This window comes from Solea solea, chromosome 15, assembly GCF_958295425.1.
Source record: "Solea solea chromosome 15, fSolSol10.1, whole genome shotgun sequence".
Taxonomy (NCBI): domain Eukaryota; kingdom Metazoa; phylum Chordata; class Actinopteri; order Pleuronectiformes; family Soleidae; genus Solea; species Solea solea.
The window spans coordinates 16999965-17027865 of NC_081148.1; the positions used below are offsets into that span (position 1 = coordinate 16999965).

The window sequence follows — 27901 nt, forward strand, 5'->3', positions numbered from 1 at the left end:
TCAGCAATTCACTTTAGGCCCAAGATGCAGAAAAAAAAAGCTGCTGCTATAGTGGTGGAATTAAAATAGAATAGTATTGAATCTCTATAAGCTCCACTGCAAACAGTCTAAACACAGCACTGCATCATGGGCTCATGTTCAATACTGTTTATAGCATCTATGTGCAGGGCCGCACTGATAATACCATACCATGGAGAAAAACCTTGATTGGAATTGGGGTTACTGTAAGCATAATTTACCGTACAGTCCAGATGAGACATTGATTTCTGTCCTCAGCGCGTATTAGTGTTACAAGTCCGACATTGCACAATGTAAATTAGCTGCGCAGAAGTTGGACTTCAGCTCACACAGCAATTCTACAGTTTCGCAGAAATGATGTTCAACAGAGGAAAGTTTGAAGGAAGGAGGGAAGGACTTTTGGAGACTATATTATGACCCCATAACTGCATTGTATTATACATTATGCATCTGCACTCTATGGGGGTGAAAAATGTACTTGATAAGAGTGAGGTCCGTGTAAAATAAAGAAAATAGAACGAAGCGAAGAGTAAATTGCTCCTTGTTCATCTAAAGGAAAAATCAATAACATGACATTAACTACTTGAGCAGAGTGATTCATTAAAAATGTTTAGACTATCAGCATCTATCACTATCAGAGTCTCTGTTTATTGCTTCACCCCCCCCCCCCCCCCCCCCCCCCACCCCCTTTCCAACATCCTATATAACAAAAACCCATATGAGTCCACTTTCCTCCAAAGCTGCCAGACTGAGGCCACGTTCATAAAAAGACTGTGGGATCCATGAAGGACATTCGCACAAAACAGGAGACGTTAGTTTTTAAACTAACAACATGAGCGATCAGTGCAAACATGTCCTCCTTGACCGTTAAACGCACACACTTATAGCCCTCCATCCCATGTTCCACGGGGGCGCTGGAGTACATTAAAGTAGAGTTTAAATACATCTGTCCAAACGCAATCTTTTCTATATTATTCAGCTCAGCCGAACACAGCGCCTTTCGCTTGATGAGTAGGTCTTTACCGTCCGACTTAACGCTCACTCCCGTGTTTCCACATGCACACAAACAAACATGGCTGTTTAAAGCCGGAGAGCACTTGATTGAGGAGTACAAACACTCAGAGCTGCAGAAGTGAGGCCTTAGCTGCAGGATGCTGTAATGAACATGTCTATATGCAAAGCCATGCCCATAAAAGTGAGTGCTTCAACAGCTATAAGCTCCAAAATGGGAAGATAGGCGATTAAACAGACTGGGGTTATCCAATGGTGAATTACTTAATGACATTGCATCTCCATGATGTGATGGCAGCTACACAGCTGGGAAAGTGGGGGCCAGTTTCCTTTAACTTGACTGATACTGTTTCCGCTGTTTGTATATTATCTATGCTTTTTGAACTTGTGTTGATTTAACTCGATTTGTTTTCCCCTTTTCCCTCCGTGACTCGGGGGCTGCGTGGAGCCAACATCATGAGATGAAAGGGGACTGTCAGCATTTTGATAGAGTACCCACCATATATCCACCTCCAGCTTCTCCAGGCTCACCCTTAGGGCCCGGGGGTCCCTGTGGCCCTATCACTCCGCCAGAGTCGCCCTACAGACAGAAAGGCACACAATATTCAGAATTCCCTCGGCAGACAAATTGTCAGAGTGACTTTGCCTTCTACAAAACCCTCGGGTTTGTAGGTTGACAATGTCATCGGCTGTTACTCTGAAAATACCTCGTGGCTTTTGCCACCTGCTGTGTACATTTTCATTCAACATTTCACTGGACTTTGAACGAGAAAGGAGAATCTCAAAACCTACTGGATTGATTACTTTTTTTTTTTGGATTATTACTTCTGACCTTGGTGATTCCCTAACTCTTCCTCTACTTTTACATGAGATCAACATTTTTATTTGCCCAATATTTGCGTTTATGGTCAAGTGCCTCAGCTGTATAGTCTTTCTTTGTGTTTACTGCTAATTCACAACAGTTAATAGGTTCCATTAGCTCAAACACTGTGTCTGGAAAATGCTTTGAAAAGCTCACAGTGTTTCAAGCTCTAACATTATTGTTGCTTAACTCACAGAAATGTATTAGCAGCTACTCCTGTTAAAGGTCCAGTGTGTAAGAATGAGTGACATCTAATGGTGAGACTGCAGCTTGCAAGAAATGGTGGACTCCTCCGTTCACACCTCCCTTTTCCAAGCGCATCATAGAACTACGGTGCCAGAAAGAATACAAATATTCTTAAACCACTTCTTTCCATAGCTTTAAAACATGAATTTGGGCTGCTTTTGCTTCAAGTACAAATAAAAGGCTGATTCTAAGGCTACATAGAGCAAAAGTATTTTTTATTTGAAAGCAATTATACACTTACACAAACATATTTAGGGGTTGTATAGTAAATTGCTGCCAATAAAATGTTACACTCTTTTAAAAGTGAAGTGTATAGGTCTTCTGTCTAAGCGAGACAGTGTGCACAGACGTTTTCTGCCCTTTTTCTTATTTATACCGCATGAATCTATAACCAGAGCTGCCTTCAGGATCGGAGTTAACAGTAAGAAGACAAAGGAGGATTATAAATGTGAATGATGTAGGAGGCGTAAACACTTTATGTTTATTTCTCTGCCCTGGAGTGTAGAGTGACTCCAGTGGGCGGGAAGACTAAAGTACAGCTTCGTTTATTTTGACAAGTGACAAACACAATTGAATATGCATGTCAACTGTGCACGTTTCCACTTCACTACTTTCAGTGGGGTATTTGGAACAAGTCCAACTGCAAAAACAAACAAACAAACTAAAAAAAAAAATATGAATATGTACACCAACAAAAGTGTAGTCAGAGGCAACGAATGCACAAACACAGTTATAACATGACTACGGGTGGTGTTCAGGGCAGGTCATCTGCAGTCTGTCTTCACAAGTTGTCCAGCATGTTCCAAGTGTAATAAAACATCAGCAGTTCCCTTTTTGAGTGAGATCTTGTTTTGAAGTTTACCTACCTTTTCTCCTTTCAGGCCATCTCTCCCAGGCACCCCGAGCTCCCCTGGCGAGCCCTGTAAATAGTGGTGAAAAGAGACACATCTATCACCAGGCCTTCATCTCCTCACACATTTATCTCCTCCTCCTCACTGCTTCAGCGGGCTGCCATGTTCCGACATAATTTCCCTTAGCCAGGATTTATGAAATGCCTCTTATCCCTCCCTGCTCTTGAATAAAGACAGATGCTCATTACTGAAGCAGGTGTGGAGAACAGATTGGGCCTCTGCCTCCATTCCTGGCATAAAGTGCTAAGATTTGCCTCTTTCCACTAATTAATTCTTAAATTTGATTACTGATCGTCTGTGAAAAAAATTCTAGACTTTTCCCCTACACTTCCTTTCTGTCTCTGCCTGTTGAGGTTTATCTTTTTATTTCTCCTTCATTCTGGCAGGCTGAGTTAGAAGGGAAGGGGATATGGCAATTTGACAGCTAAGGCAATGAGTGGAGAGGAAGGCTTGACATGAAGTGCTAGTGTCTAGTGCCAATATACTCACTGGCTCGCCGGGGTGTCCTGGGAGTCCAGTGGGTCCAGACGGGCCTTGTTTCCCCTGGCAAAACACAAAGGGAAACCAATACTTTGGACTATTTTCTCAGTTTGCTCAGTGAGAGACTTTGAATTTTACTGACCAGCCAAGCTACACCTTAGGCACTTTCAACAGTTTTTTTTTTCTTCAAATAGCTAAGTTGTTTAAAGCTGCAGTGCATAGCTTTTAGAAATACATGAAGGTCCTTTACATTATAGCCATTTCCAAATGAGTTTATACAATGCGGCTTAAGCATATCAGCTTCACACGACTCTCTGTCTTTCTCAGTAGAGCAGTGTCTTGTGAGGCACCGGGTGACATTCAGGTGCCTCACACAGAAAGTGATTCATGGAGGACACACAGTAGTACATGAAGTCCTAGTGAAGCATGACAGCAGCAGAAACCTGGGCGTATGGCTGAACATGACAAAATGCTCCCACGAAGTTTCACAAGTGAATTCTAGTGAGTCTATGCGAGTCCTTTGACAATTTAATGAGACAAACACTTCTAGGAAGTAGGCACCGAAGCTATGGACACCTCATGCAGTGTTTGGATGTTGAATTCTGCACAGTATTCCTTATACATCCTTAATTAAACCATTAATGGAAAGATGCTGTGGATCTGATGTCATGACTAAGGAGCAGCGGGTTTGCAAGACCAAAGGCCGGTTATGCCGTGATTCTAAATAAGCTGTTTACATGCATCGCTGTTCACGACTCATTACTGCCATTATTGTAAGATCCATACATTACCATGGAAACTGAGGGGTTACATTGATGATAACTGACAAAACAGTGCAGAAGCATCAAAACGGAGGCTTCTATTTTTATAAATTCCCTTTTGTGTTTGGAATTAAACATGTCTGCATTAGAAGTGAAGCCAACAAACATTTCGCTCACCACCTGGTGGCTGGCTGCAGAATGGCTCATAAAACCCCGGGCCACAAAAAAGTACATGCCAAATACTTTTCCTTTTCATGATTAAATATTGGTGGTAATTATTGGATACTATAAAGAAAACGTCATTATTAACTGGTGAGACTTGGTTGAGTGGGTGTATCTTGCGGCTGTATCCTGATACCATGGCTCGCCTCCACAGACCTGTCTTGGCGGGCACTGTCTCGCTGTCATTCACATTCAGCAGGTTTTAGACTTTACTGTTTGACCCCATAGACACTTCAGAGAAGACATGACGTGAATACAGAAACTCACCTCCGGTCCTTGATCTCCCTTTAGTCCTGGCGGCCCTGTGTTTCCCTGTAACGATCACCAAAAAGTTGGAAAAGATACGGGAGCGGCAGTAGCAACACCGCCTTTCATTATTGCTTTTGAGATTTTGGAAAAAAAAACAAAAAACTCAAAGATACCTCCCACAAAGGTATAATATTATGATAATATTTGCCACAGTGTAAGGTCATGGGGTTCATAAATCTTTTTTTATGGCAAGAGATGCTCAAGTCAAATCAGTGATTCAAGTCATATCAAAGAGTTGATACGAGTGCTCCCTCCATCCTCAACGAGTTACCTTGAAGCCTTGCAGTCCTTGTGCTCCTCTCTCCCCCTGCACAAACGTAAAGGACAGAGACAACCATTATATCTAAGGATGCATGTGAATATAATAGTTACCCACTTCTATTCCTCAACTTCATATAGGACCTTCATAAAGTTGGGCTGGTGACAACAGTATTTCCAAACGTCCTCGTTTGCTCTCATACCTTGCATAAATCTCCCTTCATTCTCTAAACAATTCTCGCTGTGTGTTTGGTATTAATGCCCGACATAATGAAATAAAATGTTGAATGTCAATGTTTCCTAGAATCTCTACAGGTAGTTTATTTTGCTTCACTATAATCTGCTTTCTTCGGGAAGGTGTATCTCTTGTTTTAAAATTACAACAATGAGTGAAAAGAAATATAGTCACCTGATCTCCCTTCTCTCCTTTTTGGGTCTTCTCCTTCACTTCGTCCTCAAACACAAGACAAAACAGCCTATTTCAAAGTCTGACCGAAGAGACCCGTGTGCACCATTTAAAAGAGGAACCAAGATACAGTGCATAAACATTTCAAGTGCTATGATGTGAACAGCTGCTTACAGTTCCAGAGAGCTGTCTTAATCCATGAGCCGTCATCACCTACGTAAAGAAGGAGACAGTGTTCTCTAAAAGGTCTTGTAATTACTGCAAGTATATAAAAGTGATGAGAGAAATTTCTCAACCGCTGATTGCGTTGAAAGGCAATAAAGGACCGACAACCCTAGCTGTCTTCATATACTGTATGTGCCCGAGATGACTCATTACTAATCTGAGCCTACTGTGAATTTGAATAAAAAATAATAAAGCTCCATTTTCCTCCCATCTATCTCTTTTATAGCAACAGTAATGTTCAGAGTTTTCCGCAACACAACTACATGAAACAGCAACGACCAAGACCAGCCAGTGAAGGCAACCCTAACCCTGGATGTACCACATAATCTGCTACGAATGATATCCACAGTGAATCCCAAATGAACCAACAACGACAAAGACTTAGAGCAGAGGCCTCAAACTCGCGGCCCGTGGGCCACATGCGGCCTTCCAATCGATGTCCTGTGGCCCTGCACTTATTTTAAAGTGATCATGAAAACTGTAACCTAATGTTAATAATACAGTAGGTTACATTCGTTTTTTGGTGTTAACAGATTCATTTTGTGTCATAAATGTGTTCTTTTTTGTGTGAACTATAAATCAAAACAAACACTTTTACTTTGAAAGGGTGAGCAACGTCATCCTGGATAGTTTAAATTTGCAGTATCATGATGGATTATCAGGATATCATTTTAAGTTAAATTTAGTGAACTGTTGAACTTTTTTTTACTTTGACTGGTGCCCGGCCCCCGTCCTGACCAGCCTCGAAGTTCACTGGCCCCCAGGTCATTTTGAGTTTGAGGCCCCTGACTTAGAGAGTTTCTACCGAGCCATGTCACCCTACAATCATTACTTGAGTAGTTCACATATCAAATCATTTAGACGCAGAACAGACTGAGGATGAACTGCCAAACTACTGACATAAGTGACGACATTAATCCATAGAGATACTGTTCTACATTCAGTCTTTCTAATAGCTTGTCCCACTTAAAATAAGTGAAAAAGGGACCAAAATTATATTTCATGAGAGAGAGCAGTGCGCCCACTGATGATATGATACTAATGATCACATTTCTGTACTGCCACTGGAGGTATATATCAATAATAGGTGGCACAGACATAACTAAAGACTGGCGGTATAACTGGGTAGCGAGTTTAAAAACAAGAGTAATGTTTGAAGCCGAATTCATTACAAACTAAGCAAATTTAAGAACTAAATCAAATCTTGTATCTACAATCATCAGAACTCATTAAAGCTACACATCCGCAGGCCCTTTATGTTGCGTTCGGCATGTTTTACTGCTGTATGCAGTCTGAACCAGCAAGACGTTTGGCTGGTTTTCAACCTGATGATAAAAGAGACTCAATTAAAAGAAGAAAAATGGAAGTAAAAGCTTAAATTCTGAAAGGACATGAGCCTTATCAAGATTAGTGCCACGAGCTTCCTCCTTTGGTTTTTGTCTCATTAAGGATTCCGTAAAAAAAAAAACGTGAAAACCCTAAAGAAAGTGTGACAATTTCATCAAATATCATCAAATCATAGGTTCATTCTTGTGACCTTAAAGGCAAGGTTTTCATATGCCGCCACTAGTACACACTGGCTGTCCAGCCTCGTATCCATGACGACAAAGGCTGAGTGGCTTGCTGCTGTAAGGGAACACATCCAGGAGACATTTTTGCAGGCTCCATCGGAGTGTGGCGACAAAATGACCTATGGTATTTCATGATGGAGGACCTTAGAAGAACATTATCTGTGATTCCATTGAGTGTGTTATAATAAGCAAGGCACTATACACATCCCTTGTCATTAAATGTTCTCCCCTGCTTCACCATCAATGGTCAAAATGTAAAATACTGAATCCCCTACAGTTCCACTAGAGTGTCTGCAGACTCAGACTGAACAATATCAGTGCCATCACAGACAGAATTCCCTGCCTGGGGTACATGTATCTGCCATCATCATGTGAACCTGATCATAAATGTGTGCCAGAATGTTTCCCAAGAGCAGTGAAATACCGTACAGAGCCATTCACTAAACATAACTTGGCATAAGAGATTCAGTTTAATAGATTATAAAACTGTATTGTGAAGCAATTGGGGCCGCAATAAAATCAGAACAATCTCAGGGCTAAAATGGCTATTTTGCCACTTTAAGGGTGTTGGGGGAAACGGTGGCTGGGCATGCGTGTAAGTCCACTACTCCTCCCCGTCGCTAATAAACAGAGGCACAGGAAGGTTTATGAAGGGAGGGTAATGATCTGATCCCTCGCTTCTGCTGTGTAAGGGAAATCAATGCTTAACTGCCAAAATTATCTGCCACAGGAAAGCAGAGAACGCAGACAGAGACTGGTACTAAATATTCAAATGGCCTCATTTATCAAATGACTGATGTTTCCCCCCCTCTACGCTGTGTTATAGTATATATCTCCTATGTCCTGGGTCAGCCGTAGCTCACAACACAACAATGAACACAAGTGAGCATTTCAGTTTTGATGCACCATCTTATTTTCATCTCCTTCCTCGCGCTGGTATGCAGTTCACAGGAAAGAGACGATTTCAAAAATAAACTGCAAAAAGCAAGGCCGGGCTGTTTTGAGCAGCCGATGAAAGTGCACACGTTGATGTGTGCCGTTATTATGCGAGTAGACTTCTTGTTGGTGACACAAAAACACATGAAACTAGTGGAGAGTGAGTGATATTTTGCTCTCTGGATAATTAAGTTGTCTTATTTCCATTTGAATTGCTTGTTAACAAGCAACCGGAATGAGAATAAGAATGAAAGCCGCCAATGTTACATCCAAAGCTTTCAGGGTCTCAACAGGCGGCAGATAACCCATTAGAATGGAGATCTCCATTATGTCACTCTGACCCTTTTGACAATTAGGCTTCAACAACATCACATTTGTATTCTTTTATAAAGTAAATTAAGATATACAGTATATAATTTACTGTATATAGCACTCGTCAGTCTGTGCCACCTTCAACATACCTCAGAACATCCACCATGACAACAGGGCTTCTCACTTTTTTAACTTCTTCACAAACAAGCCGCACCAGTGTCTTGCAACTTAACTCCCACAATTTATAATGATCATTAAATCATTAGCAGGTTGTCTGCTGCCTGGTCCCCATCATTAATTCATGCACTGAAGACCTTTTGTTTTTTTAAGAGATACAGACGCACATGAAATCACTTAAATCCACAGCTCTCAGTGCCTTTGCTTGTCACTTTGTTAATATTTCTCTGCTGTGTACATGACTCGGAGAAAAAAAAAAAAACTCAGGACGCATTTGTCACAACTAATCTCATGCGTCTCGAAAAGGCTGTCCACGTTATAAGTCCTTTATCAATACTGATCCACTGTTTGTGCAGGAAAAAAAACATTTTAATCAAAACTACGTAGCTAATAATAGGACAGATCTGTATGTTTGTCAACAGGGCAGTGAAAGGAAAAGTAAACACAATGTTGCTTTTCCTTAGCATTGTTTCAAAGATCAGAACACTTATTCTTATTGCAAATTAAATGATAGATATAGACATTATATTGTAAGGTGATCTTTGACAGCATACTGTACTCACAGGACCAGGAGGACCAGGAGGGCCAACATCACCCTGCAAATAAAACAGATTTAAATGAAACAAGTGCCTGAAAAAGACTTCAAACAATGGCACCAACTGATTCTGGAGAAATGCTTAACCAAGTTACACCATGACCAAACAGAGGCTGCATTTATTGTTTCATGGAGGAACACTGGACTGGAGGTCGACTGTGACACATCACATAACATTGGCACATAAAGTACACAGGGAACTTTAAGTTCGCCATGCATACATGCTACACTTTAACCCGAGCAATTACTAATCGTAATCACAGAATATTGTATTCTATTTCGATCGTTTTTGAGCCCAAATCCCTGGGAACACAGTGATTTAATTGAACAAGCAGCACAACTACAGTACTCTCCAAAATGAAATGTTGTATTGTCATAGTTTTATTTTTTTTAATATAATTTATGTTTCTGGCTACCTTTCTATCACCAAGGTGCACTGCGGCGGCTGTTGCCAGTTTCTATATATAGTCCATGATTTAATCATATGACTTACAGGACATACATCATAATCATGTCTTCATGTCAGTCACTCGATCACTTTAATTAGATGGATTGCTGTGAAGGTTTGTACAGACGTTAATGGTTCCTGGAGGATGAAACCTACCGGTTTTGATGATCCACCTTCTTTTGTTTTAATAGTACTAGATTGACATAGCCACTGCCTATAGGTTTCATCATCTGAGCGCAATGTGTATATATATATACAGTATGTATATGTACATGTACAGTAGCTTCAGATTAGTGAGGGTGCATTTTAAGTGGGCTGTCAGCAGCTCACCCCTGTCAGCACAAAACAACAGTGTGCTTTTTCTTGACACAAGCCCAACCTCCCTATAGATTTTGCTGAAATCACTTTAGATTAGATTTAGAATGCTGTGCAACACAAAAGGTAAACAGACAAGCATTAGCGTTTGATATTTGCATTACATGGACACAAGGACATCTTTTTTCATTCATGCGTGGAAAGGATCCACAAACAATAGCAACTATAAAAACAAGGCAATAAGCAAGTGCTGATTCATAATTTGCTGCTCAATGATTCCAAATACCTCAGGAGGATGAACAGACTGACAGACAGTCTGAGAGGTTCAGTTTCACGGAACACAAACCGAGGGAATCATGGTCTTTGACACTTGACATTGACGTGACTTACTTTTTGTCCTTTCATCACGCCGGCACCCTCGGCACCTGGCTGACCCTGTGGGAGAAGGCCTTGGTTAATGAAGCCTTAACAGGATGACGTTGTAAATATCACCGCAGGAAAATACATACGGGGGCTCCTTTCTCTCCTGGGACTCCAGAGTCACCCTTCTCCCCCTGAGAGAAGAACACAGCAGATCACTGACAGTGACCGACAGCAAAGACTGGGCAAAAGCCAGCAAGCTCAGAGAGTGGAACAAAAGTAATCAGGAGAAGACATACAGTTCTGTGTCATCTCAAAATCAAAGCGGCTTGTAATTATGTGAGAGAAAAAAAAAAGAAAAGAAACATGACTGGGGACTCGGCAGCGGTTTTATGTGAATAAGTGTTATGTGTGTCTCGCAGGATAATGAAAAACCTAACCCCTGATGCATTGCAGCACTTCTCCATGTTTCCGTGGTAAGATTATTCTTCCGTCTGCCAATAGATGGCACTTTATGACTGCTGGTTAATTTGACTCCCTTGGAATATTAGAACAGGACAGCTTCCTGTCAGTTATGAGGAGAATACTTTAAGTAAACACGACTGTCAAACAAATGTACTTGCATCTTGGTCAAGACACACAGGGAATGAATAATTGAACAGATTTGTGATAGAACCTTTTTTTTTTATTTTATACCCATACTAAACACGCTGTGGAACTTCTCACTACACTTTTCTTGGAACCTCATAGAAGATTCATCATACAGTAAACATCTCTCACCTTTGCGTGACCTTTCGTATGCTCGTACTTCTGCTGTTACACAAGGTGTTGGCATAATATACACCAGCCAGTATTTTAGCGACACGGCAGATGTGAAGCAAATCATTTGCTTGTCAAGTTGGGTTTCGCATCTCTTCAACACTCACCTGTTGTTCGTCACAGTTAACAGAAAAAGAAAAAGATAAATATTCCTAAAAAAGGTTGCTCTTTTCTAAAAAAAAGAAAGAAAAAAAGATGTGAATGCTTGACGGGAAGAATTCGAGTGAGTCCGTGTTAAGACTTTATGAAGCGCGAGAGAAGACAGCGGCATCAGAGGAAGGTTGAAGGATATTTACACTCTCCTGAGGAGCGTCTGGACTCTAACAGACAATAACTGCCATTCAGTTTCACCCCAACCCCCACTCCTGACAGCCACTGTGATACCAATCATTTAATGAGCTAAAGTCACTTTTTCCTTGTCTAAATTATGAGCTGTTATTAAGTCAGTAGACTGCTGGCATCTTTGAACAGATGGATTGTCCTATTAATAATTTAGGCAGGGAGGAGGGACCAGTGGCAAAAGTGACTTTGACTACTAATTGAATTCTGCACAGCGTTATCAACGACAAGGGAACTCATAACTTTACCGGGAAATCAACTGGATAATTGTTGCGTTATCAGTCAGTCCAGGGCCTTATTTTCCAAACAGAAAGGGTTGTGTGTTTTTTTTTTGGTACAGTATGACAGAAAACTGCAAATTGTGCTGTACACAGAGAGGTAGCTTGCAGAGTTATGACATTCAATCTAAATCACATGAAATGGAAGGTTAGAATTGGCCCGCATTGTCACTAATACAAATCTTGAGCACTGTATCCTGGCACTGACTTACGGAAAGACAGTTTTAATGGTTATCTTAAGATCCTTCGAAAGATCATTCAAAGTCAATTCATTGGCAGAGGGGCACGCAACAAGTTAATAAAGCTTTCTAATCAGATTAACGGCACCACAACGGCGGTATTTATCCTGATCATCACTGTTTTTAACACAATGAGAAAGTGCAGCGTGTGTAGCGGCGCGCTCAACAGTCCCTCGGAACAACTGGTCCACCTGTGCATGTCTGTGGGTGATACGTCGACTTCGAGACACCCCACGTCATCAAACGACAATTAAGCATGTCTCCATCCCACTCCCATCTATCCATCAATATCTGCGTTGGTCTGTCAGAGCCTGTCAGTGGGAGATACAGTTATGTAGATGTGATTCATGAGAACATTTTCTTCCCAACCCATCATGCACCGCTCATTTTTTTAAAATGTTCACACTTCACTGACACCATGAGGGGGGTTCAACTCACACAGATGCTGCACAAGCTGCAGTTTAGTTTGTCTGGAGCCTGTTTAGTCCAAGCTAAGACAGTTCTCTTACAGGATTGTTGCCGATGGAAACGTTTGTAGCTCCAATCTTAGGATTTAGAGATACTTAAAAAGATAAGATGGAACACTGTATCAATATCCGTTAAATTTGTATAATGGTGACCTAACTTTGTGTACTGTGCCGACCATGAGTACGAGAGGCCTACAATTAAGACAATTGGATAAGTTTCTCTCACTTATCTTGTTAGGTTATGTCATTTCATTTAAAATGATTGCTTTTTTCCAGTATCGCAGACTATAATGTGAAACAACAGCACACTTTTCTAGCCATCCACAGTAAGCATATCATATAAAACGATAAAGTAAAGATGGATCTGTAATGTAGGAGCATGACTGATTCATGGCTAGCGCCAGGCTGGCTTGCATTAGAGCACTGACATCAACATTTTTAAGCTATTTATCTCTCAAGCAACATCATCACAAATCAGGTATTACAGGAACCATATTGTAGAAAGTGATATTTCCACGTTTTTTTTACTTTTTTAATCATAAAGTATATCTAAACTGACAGGCCAGTATTACACAGGGCACCTAATAGTGGCTTCCGGTGGTCTTCTACTGCTGTTGCCCAACTGCTGTGAGGTTTGACGTGTTTTGCTGTCTTCTACATACCTTGGTTGTATCAAGTTATTTCAGCAACTGCTGTGAATTACTGATGCCTTTCTATACTTTTGAACCAGTCTAGCCACTCTCCTCTGACCCCTGGCATCAACAAGACACTTTTACCCAAAGAACTGCCTCTCACTTGCTATTCTCTCCTCTTTGGACCATTCGCTGAACATTCTAGAGATGGCTGTGTGTGTGGAAAAACCCAGGAAATCAGCCATTTCTGAAATAGCCCGTCTGGTGCCATCACATCAAGCCATGTTCAGAGTCACTTAAATCACTTTTTTTCCCACATTCTGATGCTCGGTTTGCCTTGATCATGTCTACATAATCATCATGTCTAAACTGCATTGAGTTGCCGTCATGTGATTGACTGACTAGATAATTGCATTAATAAGCAGTTAAACAGGTATACATAATACACTGACCAATTAGTGTAGGTGATATTTGACCTCTGTATAACACCCAGTGCACCCAGAACTGCATATGGCCTGTATTTAGTCAAAGCCATATCTTCTTGAGAGATAGTCATCTACAATCAGACAGAGCCACATCTGAAGATGCTAATCATATTAAAAGCCAGTGGTGAAGTTGTTTTTTTTTTGGAATGTTGCAGCTTTTTCAGCAATCTGTTCAGCTCATTCAGCACACTAATGGTGCTAATTACTAAACTATCACCATCATTGTCATTTGCTGTGCATAGGCCACGATCACCTGAAGAACGGTCTGGCACTACCTTCTGTTCAACTGATGCTGCATCACTGGCTCCAGCCTCTGCTGCACATCTGGTCAGCCATTTTCTCAGCTCATGCTGTGAGCTTCATCCCTGAGGACCCCTGGCTCTTGCTCAGAGCAAAACCAGACTCCCTCAGTGGCTGTTCCACCATCATTTTACACCGGGAGCATCCTCGTCTTGCATTGTATATAAAGCAGGATCCTTAGTGACGATTTCCCACCAACAGTTGGAGAGAGCCTGCTGTCTTTCTCCAACTCTCCCACCATCCATGTCAAAGTCCTGATTTGGGTCTCGAGAGAGTTCACTGCCCTGTGTTCCTGATTATTTAGAGGCACTGGACGACAGGCTGGCTACTGTCCAGACATGGAGGTCACACTGCAATAGCAAAACAACAACCGGTCCAGCAAACTACTGATGTCCGCTCCCACAGGCCTCATTAAGAGGTCAAGTCTCATCCTTAAAGCACATACTCTCTGCCCAGGCTTTATACTGGACAAAGACATGGCTGATAAAATCCACAACATTTTAGATTACCTTCCTAAATTTGTCAGGGTCTTAGTTTACATTCTTTCCATATGACAGCAGTCCAAACTGTTAATTCCACATTTAGCATATTTACAGTATGTGTTTAGCTGAATGACATTTTGCAGCATTCAGTCACATCATTGTCATCCAATTTGACAGCGCTGGTGGTGACCTAAGACTTCTGCACAGGACTACACATAATGTCTTAATTCAAAATTCAATTCAAGTACCTGGTTGCACTCGCACTGAGAAACCTATTTTGTTTTATACATTTTATAAACAACATTCCTTTCATTTGTTTTCAATAGGTGTGTTACTGACCATTATTTTTTTTAAGCCTGCAACCTTTTTAAATGTGCTAAGCAAAACAATTAAAGAAGCAACGGTCACTTAAATGGTCTCATTTTCACCAGTAAACAACTATTTGTCACTCCCACACCTCATGTCAGACTGGACTGCAGCTATTTTCTCACATTCTTTGTGGATGAGATCCAAAATGTCAGGGCTAGCATTACCACCACTTCTACTCCCTTCTCCATTCATCCCTCTCAGCGATCATCAATTCTGAACTCCGTCTCTCACATTCCGCTGTAAGACTTTACTGAGCAAGTGGGCAGCAAGAAATCATTCTCCAGTCCTGTTGATATTTTACCTACTTTGCACAATTGCCTGTTAGTTCATGTCTGGTCTTATCTGGCTGAGCCCCAACTAATCCAGTTGTTCAATATATTCAAGAAAAAAAGGCAACCCACGGTCAGTCAGATCCAAATAAAAAATAGCCTATTATTGAAGCAGCCTATTATTGTCATGGCAAAACAAAAATGACACTTTCTTTTCTCGCTACTACTGATCTGTGGTGCACCTCAAGGTTCCATGTTGGGTCTGATTTGCTTTCACTTTACTCACATTATTAGATCATTTTAAACTATTTCCTATCCTTGTACTGGTGACATGTAACTGCCACGTGAGGTTTTGCGTATTTAAGCTTCAATTCATGTAAGTCGCTCAAGTGAAATATTAAAGCCAAAACTAAGAAACCAAAAACAGAAAACCTTAATCAAGGTAACCCCCGTTTGTCATTCTACTCCAGCAAACAACTTTCTAGGACATAGTAATACTACATGATAATTTTTAATCCAAACAAATTCACCACCCATTTGTTTTTAGACATAATAAGTATGTCCTCAGACAGATAACTTCCCTTTTCAAGGTTGGCCAGCTGACAATTCTCCTTCCTCTGGGCTCAGGGAGCAGAAGGAATTCTGTGGTCTAAACTGACAGTCCAGCAAACGACACAGCTATACATCAAATGAACAGCTGCGGTCAAGAGGTTGTCCAGTACACAATAGCCTTCACTCTGAGCATGATCTCAAGAGGGCTGATGGAGGCTTTGTCGGTGGTGGGTGGGGGCTGAAAGGGTTGAGTTTTGTGAAGGAAGCAGGTAGCAACACTGACAGAGGGAGGTCTGGTAAAGGTTCATGTCTGAGAGTTTTTTCTTTTTAACATAGCGTATCTCTGAAGCCTCTGGTGAGCTACAGCACCCCAGGGCTTCATGAAAATAATTGCAGGCGCTTTTTGCAAAAGCACTGTATGATAACGGCCATCTGTCTGTTTGGAGAATAAGTACCGAGTCCCGCTGCGCGGTGCTGCGGGGGGTGCAGGGTGGGAACAGCTACTTAACTTTCTACGATACAATTGACTGAAAGGTGCCATTTCCAGCGTGGGAGATGTGTTCTTAACTAAAAAATAAAAATGCCAGTCAAGAGCAGAACAGAACAGGCGTCTGGTCACATAGATTCTACACTAGACTTTCTGAGCTCTTCTCGTATAGTTCAACTATCTCTCTACAGACAGTGTTGTACAGCGTATTCAACTCCTTGTTTTCAATTCATCTTGACAAGTGAGAGCTGGTTTATCAGGTGAAATCTACCCTAAATGTCACATGCTGGTCCTTTGTTTTGTGATGAATAACATTCTGATAGATACCTTGACACTTGCACCTTCAGAAATCCCTGCAGGACCCGGCAACGTTTACACAAAGAACCCATAAAAAAATATAATTACATGTTACAAAGACAAACAAATGAATGTGGTTATGTTGGCTATGTCTATGTGTGTCCTTATAAGACCATATAACCCTCATTTAAACTGGCACATTTACTTGAAAAAACTAAATTTTTAAAGTAAAGGCCACTTGTTTTCTTTGTGCTAATATTAGCTTGTACAAACACATGGCTGGCCACCAGCAGACTATAGATTATCTTTGAGTGTGTCGTTATTGTGTACCTTTTCACGGCCTCCCCTGATGTTGTGCGATGCTAATTTGACATTGAAAAATAAGCGCTGTCCCCTCAACTGCATGTCCTGCTGCCACTGGACAAGAGAGAGTGATGTCCTAGTGTGTGTTATGAATAGATGAGTCTGCGCGTGAGATCTACCTCAGAAAAACAGGTTACTTACAAATGCCAATACCGGGAGATGGAGGCATAGCTGCCACATGCTAAGGGTGTCATCAGGACATTGCCATTTAGAAATGTCACACCATCTCTGTGCTGTTCTCCTTTTTCAACTGCACATTTGTCTCCTACAACTTAATTAGTCATTACCGCGGCAGGGGATGCATGAAAACACTTAAGGGAGATGATTCAATTATAAAAATAATAGTTAAAGCTCAGGTGCATAGATTTTGGTTGTTGTTTTTGTCATATTTTTTGTCTGGGTGAACAGAAATGTAACTTTATTAGTACCCTGTGTCCTCCTTTTGAAAAAGGGCTCTGTAAAGCAATACTATCAGACCTGACTGAAGAAGGATTGGTGTGTATCCGTATGAAATGAAATCCTATGTCACAATCACGAGTGCGATCAAGGTACAAGGGCTTGGAAATAATTGAACATCCAGGGCGTCTGTTTGTGCTGATATCACGTCAGCTAGACGAGCTGTCTCTTTTCTACATAGCATGGTGTTTCTGCACGTTAGAGTGCGGGTCACCACACAAACACACACATCATCTGGAACTGGTTTAAACGCCTGAGGAAAAAAAAAACCCATAATTCAGGGAGTCAACAGTCCTTACAGGCAGACTTGTCCTGTACAAGCATTCGCATGTGCTACCATTATATAACCCACGTAGTTTGAAAATAATAACGCTGCCGGCTTGAAGCAATATGAGAGTGAGATACTGTAAGATTGTAAGAAGTATGACATGAAAGCACAAACTTTACATACAGGAGTGCTGCAAAGCTATCACCACGAAGAATGTAATTAAGTTAACATTTTTAATTGCGCATCAGCTGTATTTATCAACTTGCTTTTAATATGCTTTGGATAATTAATAATAGAGGATAAACTAATTTGGATGGGTAGACAAAGATAAAATAACTATTAGTTTGTGAGTTATCTGCTGTCCGAGCAAAACTTAACCTAACATTTTAGTGTTTTTCACAGTGTTTAATTCATAGTTGTTACGCTGTAATGACGCATGCATAATAACCAAAACACGTACATCTAGTAATATTATATGTACGCATAGTAAAGAAGGATTTAATCCATTTAAATGAAGGTAAAGGTAAAGGTATACGCACAGGTAGTCCTCTGAGTCCAGGCTCACCACTCTTTCCTCGCCGTCCCTATGGAAGGAAAAAAAAAAAAAGAAAAGGTGTGAGGTAAGTGAGTGAAGATGCAACAACAGGTGTTGCTGGGTTTACATGCTGCCAGCAATTAAGAGCAGACAGCAACTCCCGTCGCAGTCTCTAATTTGCTTTTAATTAACAACGAGAAAACAGCTTAATTGCTGCACCCTGTGTGGCCCACTACTCTTTGTTCCTTCCTTTGGTTTACTGCCTCCTCTCCAGCTGCGCGAGTCCCTCAGTGCATCAATCAACCCAAGGAGCATATACAGCGGCAGACAGGCTAAGCCAGCCAGTGCTGTCCAACACTGCAAAACAAGGTCACAGCGAAGCACCCCATCTTTGCTTTGAGATTTTACTTTTTATTTTTTGACACCGTGACTCGCCAAACACTCCAGTGATTGAGCGTCTGCGCGAGTTCAGACACTGACATCGTCATAAAACGTAATGTTCTCCGAAACTACTCAAAGTTGGTCTAATTTACATCAAGCGGGGTTAAGTTCTACCAAGTAAAGGGGATACAGCTTTGTGGATGTTCTTACCAGCGATCCTAAAAACTGGCATAACATCACAAGCTTGCACGGTTTACACACACACACTCACACACTCAAATAGGAAATAATGATTATTCTCTGGCCAATATCAATTCAGTGTACAGGAGCATAATCAAACGCAGACGTGTGAGACGACGTAGACAGTATTAAGGCTAAGTATGATTACCCCTTTCCAGTGGGAGTTTCGTCATCAGACACAGATGCTACATTGAAACAGTGCATCCGCTCCTACAGTATGTTGCGTGTCAGTACGAAGACACTTCTATTCTCCACTGACTTCAGAGTTTGGCAGACTGGAGAAGATGGAAGGATCACTGGCTGCTGAACAGACTCACAGAGCAATGAGTGCCCCTCTCCTCTCCAACACTCCATATGCAAATGTTTGATGAACTGGGTCATATCTGACACGTACAGTACATTTACCTGAAAGAGAGGTGAAGGCGCTTGAATGAGAATGACTTCCTTTAATCTCCTGTTTGCATGTGTGCTCAAGTGTATATGATGTGCTTGTGTCTCTGTTTCTAGCCCACAGAATACAGTGGGTTATGGAAACTGGAGAAGCTAGGGTATAATATTAACCTTAATAATGGTACAATGCAACTCGTTTGTGTATACTCTTGGGAATTGCTCACTTTACTCCGTTCGTGCCGTTTGATGTACAAAGACAGCCTTGGCCAACAGCTCTTAGTCATCTGCGTTAATGTTCCTCTGAGGCCTCATGCGCTTTAATGTCAGTACGAAGGAGTGCCTTTTTTCCAGAAGAGCTGGAAGATGTCACATTGCATTCACTTGGAGGGAAACAGCACATTTAAAAACCTTAAAGTCATGTCAGCCATTTGAAGGCTGACATGAAATGTAACTGTGGTTGATTACTGCGTGGAAGGAAAATGAGCAATGAGAGTGACAACCATAAATTTAATAAGCACTCATGCACCAGGGTGCCATATGTCGATTCAGAACACATGACGTTTATGTAACAGGTCCATTTCTCACAAACAAAGACTGTGTTTAGTGAGGATGGAGGGCACTCCCCCCCCCCCCCCTTTTTCACTGGTAATGAGTAGGCTGACAGACAATCATTGCTATGTTTGCAAAAAAGATCAGGCTATTTGTTCTAGCCTTAGCCCCTGCTGCTGTCCTTTCACTTCAGAAGTCGACAACAAAAGCAGATTACATAGATAAGTAATTTAGCTAATGAATATTTCATGTGCTATTATTCCAAACAAGCCATGAATTATGCAGTTTTTAAAATCACGTCTCCACATTTGCCCTTATATCCTTTTTTAACTCCAAAGAGCATACAAATTGTATTTCCATGTATTTGCATAGCACCGTCTAAATGAATAGTGGCGCTAGGACTGCCATAGTACAATAAATCATCCTGATCAACTTAAAAATGATGACCTAGGCTCAAATCCATATAATCAAACCTGGGCCTGGGCCTGTTCTTGCAAAGTTACAAATGTTAAATGGTTTACAAAATCATTTTTGAAGTGATGATTTTGCTAAAGCCTTATTTCCATATTTAAAAAAAACACATTTTATTCTGTCCTACATACTGCTAACAAAGAGAAATAGTATTATATTTCAGTCTCAGATGGCTGCTTTTATTACTGACACAGAAGTATTGTTGCATTATACTGACTTGCCAGTTTATTAGGTACACCTAATTAAAACCAATGTTTTGTAATGTAATGGCTGTAATAGGAAGCCCATCTTCATGGTGGGACTTGTGTTGAAATTAAATTTGGGCATCGTAGCTTGTGGTGCAGCTGAATTTCAATTATGTTGCACTAGGAGGTGTTTTCTAATATTTCATCAGCACAGGCTTTTTCAAGTAAAAAAGACTACAGCAGGTGACTTTGGGGCTAGACTGACACTTTTTTGTCCAGAGGTCCTCTGGTTAGCACACCATCAACAAACCTGTACACAGTGACAGGAAATAATTAGTCCGGAGCACAGCTGTCAGCACCGTTTGCACTGAGTTGACTCTCCGAACTAAAATATCTGTCAGCAACACGGCGAGATAACAGAGTGGCTCGGGAACACAGAGAATCAAGAACGCCAGCAACCATCGCAGTGCCCAGGAGCATCCAAACACTGAAGCAACAGATGCTGGTTTGCTAAAGTTTGTCATTTAACTCTAGTGAGTAGAGTTTTTATATTTATTTATGTGATGCTCAGTGACATAATTATTTCTAAATGTCATGTTTGGACTGTCAAAAGTGTAACTCAAGGGACATTTATAATGATGTTTCTTTGGTTTCTTGTCAACAACTTACAGGCACACGGTAAAAAGTTTAATTTGTATATGTGGGTTTGCGTTTAAAAAAAAAATAAAAAAAAGTCGATATATTTTATTTGGCAAGGGACAAAACATTTACATTTTAAATCTTTTTTTTGGTGAAGACGGTAGATGATGCTTGAGGGTGATAAGGGATAAAGGTTCTTGGCAATAAAAAGACTGGAAACAGAAATGAAGGCTTTCAGCTTCAAGAAGAAAAAAGAAGAAGAAGAGAATAGCACATAATGTTTATCTTGATGATTATAGCGAGAGTGCAAGAGCAGCCTGTAGTTGGACTTGGGCCATTACTTAAATGGCTATTTTGCTCTGAAAAATTTAAGGCACTTTCAATCTTAACACCGCCTGTGCACGCCAAAATGCCATAGTAAAATATGTCATCATGATGATAATTAGTACTTGAAATACAACAGAATGGCATACACACAACCATACAGCAGTGCTATTAAATCTTTTCTTTCAGCCAAACTGGCCTTAACTTTCTCATTTTCTGTCCCTTCATCTCCCATTCATCTATCTCGTTGTGTATAATAACATAATTCCATTACTCTCATCTCATCCCTCTCTCCTGTCTCCTGTCCCCCCCCCCCCCCATCATCTCTCCTTCCACCTCCTGTCTCCTGTCACTCGCCCCATTTCTCCCTCAACCAACTTCCAGTGCTTGTTGGATCACCCTGGCAATCTCTGTTGCTATGCAACACACACAGTGTCCTATAAATTTGACAACATCCTAGTGCTTGATTATTATTTGAGCACTGCAGTGTGAAACCCTCCTTCAGGTCATTGCAGTAGTTTAGGGGGAGGGGGGGAGAGAGCTAGAGTTAAGGAAGGAAATGAGGGATGGGAGGAAGGGAGGCAAATGAATGACTGGATTTTGGGGGAGAGGGAAAGAACACAAGTGGGAGTGAAAGATGAATTAGCCTCTTGAGTAAAAGGAAGACGGGCTGGCAGGATGCAACAAATAATCACATGTACTATTTATTTGTACTCCTCAGTAACCAGTGTGAAAACACCTCACATTTACTTCTTATTAAACAACAGTGCTAAAGCTTGAGTAAGTATACTTTTGAGCTCTGAAAAGGGGGCCGGCCTCAGCAAAGTGACAGCGTATTTGAACCCCTGACTTAATCCACATGGATCCCAGCCTCGATTGGCACCAGCTCTGCTCTGAGTTGTGAAGAGTAAAAGGAAAGCACAGACATGCTGTGGGCCCAGCTCAGTCCTGGAGCACAAGTCCCAGTCTGAGAGCAGAGTCAACATAGTGACAGTGACACACAGCAGAAGCACTCGTTTGTGATGGCTCCATAATCCTTATCCCTAATGTCAACATGTTCTCTGAGACGTTCCACGTCTCGCTACCCGAATTGGGATAACACAGTCGTATAAAACGGAGGAGGCAGAATGTGTCGTATTTTTAGCAGCAAAGCAGATATACCATCAAAAAGTCACATAATCCACCTGACAAATGCCCCCGTGGAGAGAGGTCAGCAGATAAGCTGGGGGGACCTTTTGAAATGAACACCACAGGAGAGGACCCAACTCAACACTGACTCAGACAAGATGATGTTTCCCTTTCATATGCAGGTGCAGCTGCCAGTGGGTCAATCAAATTCAAATTCATCTCTCACAACTCATCTTTGATTTTTGCTAAATTTGCCTACAAGTTGCTATCAAAGTAATTATCCCTTTAGTTACACTTCTAGTCTCCAAAAAAGCTATAAATCCATTCCACGTTTACTTTAACATCCGGATATGAAGTGAATGCATTTGCTAGAGCCAGAGCGTGACCATTTTAGTAAAGTATTGGCAATGAGGTAACCTGTTTATTCCTTTCTGTAAATAGCCACTTATTCATCCATCAAACCTTTCACCTTTTTACCAAATGTAGCCTTGTTACGGGCCAAGCACGAACTGGCCCGACCTGAAGATTGTTTTTGAATAGCTATTCACCAGAAATCCCAATACTGCTTGCGTTTCATTTGCCTCAGTTATGTGTGACAACAGCATTTTTAATATCATCAAGGGGGAACTATGTATGACATTGCTGAGCCAAGTTGGTCTGCAACAATGCTATGTAGCTTATGGGAGATGTGACCTTTTTCTTGACTAACCAACTCGCATGCCACTCCCACTCTTTCTGCATGAGCTGAGTCCCGTGTCTCCCTTTAGGGACATGTACTCAGGCCACCTGAGCCTTTTGTCAAACTGCTACACTGGGTTTAACTGCAACCGACTATGTCGCTTATGAGCAGCAGCTGTATATGCTCGGGAAACAGATGGATGTAAAATAGTGACAATGATAACCCATCATAAAATCCTCGTGTTGTTTAACAATATGCAGAACAAAGGAAGAAGGAGGACAGTGACTTTTAAAGCACACAGACACCAAGAGAGACAAACGGGCTCATTTGGCATGCGCGCACAGAAACAAGGGAAAGTTTGCCACAAGACAGCCTGTCGCACTCTTAATTCCCCAGTGAAGATGCCTGTCTTCTTCTGGCCTGTGAAAGATGGGGGAAAATGGAGTGACACACACAACCAGATGCATTTAATCCGCTCAGTCCCTAAGGGACACTTATTGTATCCAGATTCAGACAAGATACAGACAATTGCTCAAACTGCCAGCAAAAGCTAATTAATTCTGTAATTAATTCTGAAATGTCATCCCTTCCCATAGCAAATAATACATTTTCTGATTTCTCATTTGCGAACCTGCACCGTGAACCACAAGCATCAGCAAAACGAGTGAGAAAAACAGCATAAAGTATGCACAAAGGACATGAAACATTAAATATTCCACCTTGTTTGGCTCGGTGATGTGTCTAATTATCGACTAATATTCAGGGAATAAATATGACTTCAGGAGCACTCCAAAGCCAAAATGAATGGGGAAGATACAGAGCAAAAAATGATGTAAACTATGCTGATTCTTTATTTTATATAAGCAACAAACGATCAATAAGCACATTCTCCGCGTCCTTTAGATTTATAGTACTTCCATCCCTATTTACACTAACTGCCTAGCTGTTTCTGGCGTGAACTTTGAATTTATACGACCCTTCAAGTGAAAGAGACAACTATTCATGCACTATGTAGCACCATATCCTGCAGTTGTCAGAATCATCACCAAACTTGGTTTCCCTGTGTCAGTGCTTCTGGGGGGAAGTATCGATCACGCTTGTTGGAAATGTCACAGAACCCACCACAGAAACCACAGCCTCACCTACTTGTGATTAAGGATCCAATTAGAGACAGACGGTGCAAATTTCCTACTTCTGACTGCCCCTGTTGGATGCCATCTTAGGACATGGCACAAGCTCAGAAAATGCCTGGGCACTGGGGCTTGCAGAGATCTCTTGCACTTGGTGAAAGCCTCAATAAAATAGGATTTGTTCCAGTTGTTTACTGAGGGTTAAGAGGAGCGGCCGGGGCAGGAAGAGAACTGCAAAGCCGACAGCTGCCTGGCAGGGGCTCAAATGCAGCTTAGCATTTTTTTTTTTACTATTCTGACTGGCACACAATGCTCCCTTTAACTCCCGGCCATCTAAATATTCAGGGACGTATAAAGAGATGGCTGACACTGCAGCCGACTTAAGACACAGCTCAGCTGGCCAAGGTTGCACCTATAGTGTCTTGGCTAAAGCTTTCCATGAAGGCTTTCCTCACAGACACTCAATCATAGACAGCATGTGACTACATAGTGATTTGTTCATGCACCACTAGATGGCAAACTAGCTTCATCACAAAATGTGTACACAGTGGGGGACAATGCCAAGGCGTAGACTAAGCTATCTCTGAGCTGGGATGGATGTGCTCAGTGCATGAATATATGATGTGTGTTGGGGAACATTCCTAATTAGGGAGTCTGGCAATTAGGCATTGAACACGGTAAATAATATATTTTTTTTTTTTTCTGTAGAGGGCTTAGAACAATCAGAGAAGGAGGAAACGGGCGAGAGAAGAAGCCGTACAAGAGTGCAATTTGAATTTTCATACTGCATTATGCCTCTTCTCAACTGTCAACACAACATAAAGGACACAGGTGGCATCACAAGGTTACCCAGTCATAGAGTGCAGCGTATCGTCGGTTAAAATAACCATTAGAGAGCTATTTCAGCAAACATCCTGCTCTTCACCACCACACAGTATGCAAACACTACAGCCAAAGGCAAACACAGGAAATACAGACAGTTAATGTCTGTGGAAACTAAGCCAAGGTGGTCTCAGGGGATGCTCAGAACATCTCTTTACAAGAACCATGTCTCTACCACATCTTTAGTGATGAGTTTTAAGAGCTCATTGACTTTAACAACTCCTAAGGAGAGAAAAGAGGGCTGACAGCATTATCTGAATTTGCATTTTTATACTTGTGAGGATGATAAATCTACATGAAACTATGAGCTTAATCCCCACTGATCAGCTGTGCAGTGCATCCATGCAAGCTGCATGCCTATGTGTTGGCCCCTCCCTAGACCAGCATTGCCTCTTGAATGTTCTCATCTCCTAATGGATGCTGTTATTAGTCTTGGCTCTTGGAAATTTCACAGTCTCATCTGGACTTCTGGCCGTATTATTCATCCGGAGCAGATTGCTCCCATCCAATGTTTACAGATACTGAGTGTTTCATTAGTTCGTTATCCAACAAGTGAATAGGAGAGGCTGGAAATTGACTTTGAATAAACCCTGGTTCATTTTACAAACCAAATATTTGAGGTCAAAGAGAATACACTGTGCAAAGATCCACAGGGCGCTCACTCTGGGTATTGTAGCCCTCGGCAAGTCTTATGCTTCATATGATTCACCACGCATAACAGATTACACTGAGGTCCCACACACTACCATCTGTATAATATCAGGCCAGTGTCAATGCACTGCTCCCTGGCATGCCATTAAAGTGGACACAGATGAATGTATCTAAATTGGTTGCAGGCGGGATGAGAGTGTGGAGAATCAGAATATGGATGGCAGGCTGTAACAGTGTGCTGTAAGTGATGCTTCCTCCCACTACCACGCCTCTGTGTTCTGCAGTGTTCAGGGCTACTTCTCCTCCCAAACCAGCCTGTCTCCCGTCTTGCAGTAGGAGCTTTCCATGTCCTCCTCCCTCACCTTGGCCAAGGAAAATGGCCAGCACATAGTTTACAGAGCTTCCCTCCAAGCTTCCTGGATCCAAAGTGCCCTTTGTAAGTTATTTACATTCTCAGCATTTCCCAAAGTTGGCCTCTCCCTTAAACTGACCTAAAATGCCAGCAGAGTGTCTTTGTATATTAGTAGACTCAGTGGAGCCTGCCGGACTCATTGTTTGGATGACTAAAGCTGTGACATGGACTGTGATACCTGGAACAGTCACAAGGGCCAGTCACCTCCTGTCCGGTGACATACCTCAGAGAGCTGAGTGAATTCAGTTCAGTTGACCTTATGTGACAAAGGACACTCCATTAGTGTTGGCATGACCTGGCATTGACAATGAAACAATACTTAAAAATGTCGTGGCGGTGTTGGACACGGGCCGTCGGTGGTGCCAGGCCCTGACAAATGTGGACAGTGAAGCAGCAGGGACGTGTATATTGCCTGCAGTGTCCCTGCTGTGTGGTACAGCTCTGTTTCCTGAGAAAGGGAAAAGACGTAGACGTGTGAATGAGGGCCGCGCTCTGGCAAAGTGCAGCAAGACCAATGCTCACAGGATGTGTTGACCTACATTACCCCTTGTTGAACACAAGCTTTTTACTTGTACACATCAACATACAAACACACACACACACACACACACACAAACACACAGGACACACCCAATTACTGTAAAAGCCAGTGAACAACGTGCAATCAAAGTGGCCCTCTCAAAGTCTTGCCCCGTCTATTCATCCCTGTAATTAATTGGCCAATTAATGTGTGTTTATTCTGGACAACCGTGGATGTCACCATACTGGGGTGCTCGGGGAACGACGAGAGTCAGACAGATAAATCAAAGCTGTGTGCATCTGTCCTTGCAAGTGCCAAACGCTTCCCCCGTAACCCTCCTCTCTCCCAACTGGGTCCAAATGTAAGACCTTTTCATAGCCAATCAGGTCAAATCTTTGTTTCATCCTTCCTCCCAATGCACTTGACATTGACAAGATTAATTGCCTTGTGCACTGGGCAAACACGTTACCTCCTGGTGTAATACAGGTGTCAAAGCATGGCTCTCTGGATTTTCTTACTATGAACTTGGACAGAAAGTGAAGAATAACCTATTCCATTTTGTGGAAAAAAAAAAAAAGGTGGTTAACAAATCCTCCCCCCACTTGTGAAATCACACAGGATGTAAATCTTGCCATAAAACCTCAGCTGTGAGCCCTGCTGACCTATAAACTCTTCTCTGCGTCTTCCTCTGTCATTGAGCTTTCAATGGGCAGGCCCAAACTGTAACTACATATGTACATCGCACTACCTTATTTCTATTTCTAACTCTTTCAATGACATGAACCACCAATATGATCACCAACTGTGTTTCCATAGTTAAATATACCATGACGGCGTTTTAATAGATGTAACATGAGTGTATGTAGTAGTGTGTGTCCACTATGTTTGGCATCAATGAAAATGAGGGTCTCCCTTCATTGATTCCCAGGTCTTAAATAAAGGTAATGAAATAGAAGGAAAGTTAATTTAACGGACATAATTTGGGAATGTGCATGTACGATAAAGTACGTACAGACTGTGTTTCACAGCAGTTAATAATTAATCTTAGTAATTAATCTTGAATATAGAATTAAACTTTACCTCAAGGTATGCAAAGGCACAATGTTCCATGACACAATTCTGCTATAAATGGCCTCAATTAAATGCCTTTATCTTAAATACAAAATACTGCAGTGCACATCATATTATATTACCTACGTATAAGCACTTATCACACAAGTCATTTCAATTTCAAGTGTTACTGTTGACACTTATTGGTAC

At 41.6% G+C, this 27901-nt stretch overlaps 1 protein-coding gene across 6 annotated transcripts in view; it reads right to left on the minus strand.

The window, feature by feature from the left end:
• LOC131473976 (collagen alpha-1(XIX) chain-like) overlaps positions 1 to 27901 on the minus strand; it is a 94790-nt gene that overhangs the window by 25487 nt on the left and 41402 nt on the right. For all 6 annotated transcript variants that reach the window (XM_058651648.1, XM_058651650.1, XM_058651649.1 and 3 more), the window contains 11 exons: positions 18065 to 18109; positions 10573 to 10617; positions 10454 to 10498; positions 9269 to 9301; positions 5659 to 5697; positions 5488 to 5532; positions 5092 to 5127; positions 4779 to 4823; positions 3538 to 3591; positions 3004 to 3057; positions 1529 to 1609 (listed from right to left, as the gene is read on the minus strand). In XM_058651648.1, coding sequence (XP_058507631.1) covers positions 1529 to 1609; positions 3004 to 3057; positions 3538 to 3591; positions 4779 to 4823; positions 5092 to 5127; positions 5488 to 5532; positions 5659 to 5697; positions 9269 to 9301; positions 10454 to 10498; positions 10573 to 10617; positions 18065 to 18109 — 522 coding nt within the window. The remainder of the gene's footprint in view (positions 1 to 1528; positions 1610 to 3003; positions 3058 to 3537; positions 3592 to 4778; positions 4824 to 5091; positions 5128 to 5487; positions 5533 to 5658; positions 5698 to 9268; positions 9302 to 10453; positions 10499 to 10572; positions 10618 to 18064; positions 18110 to 27901) is intronic.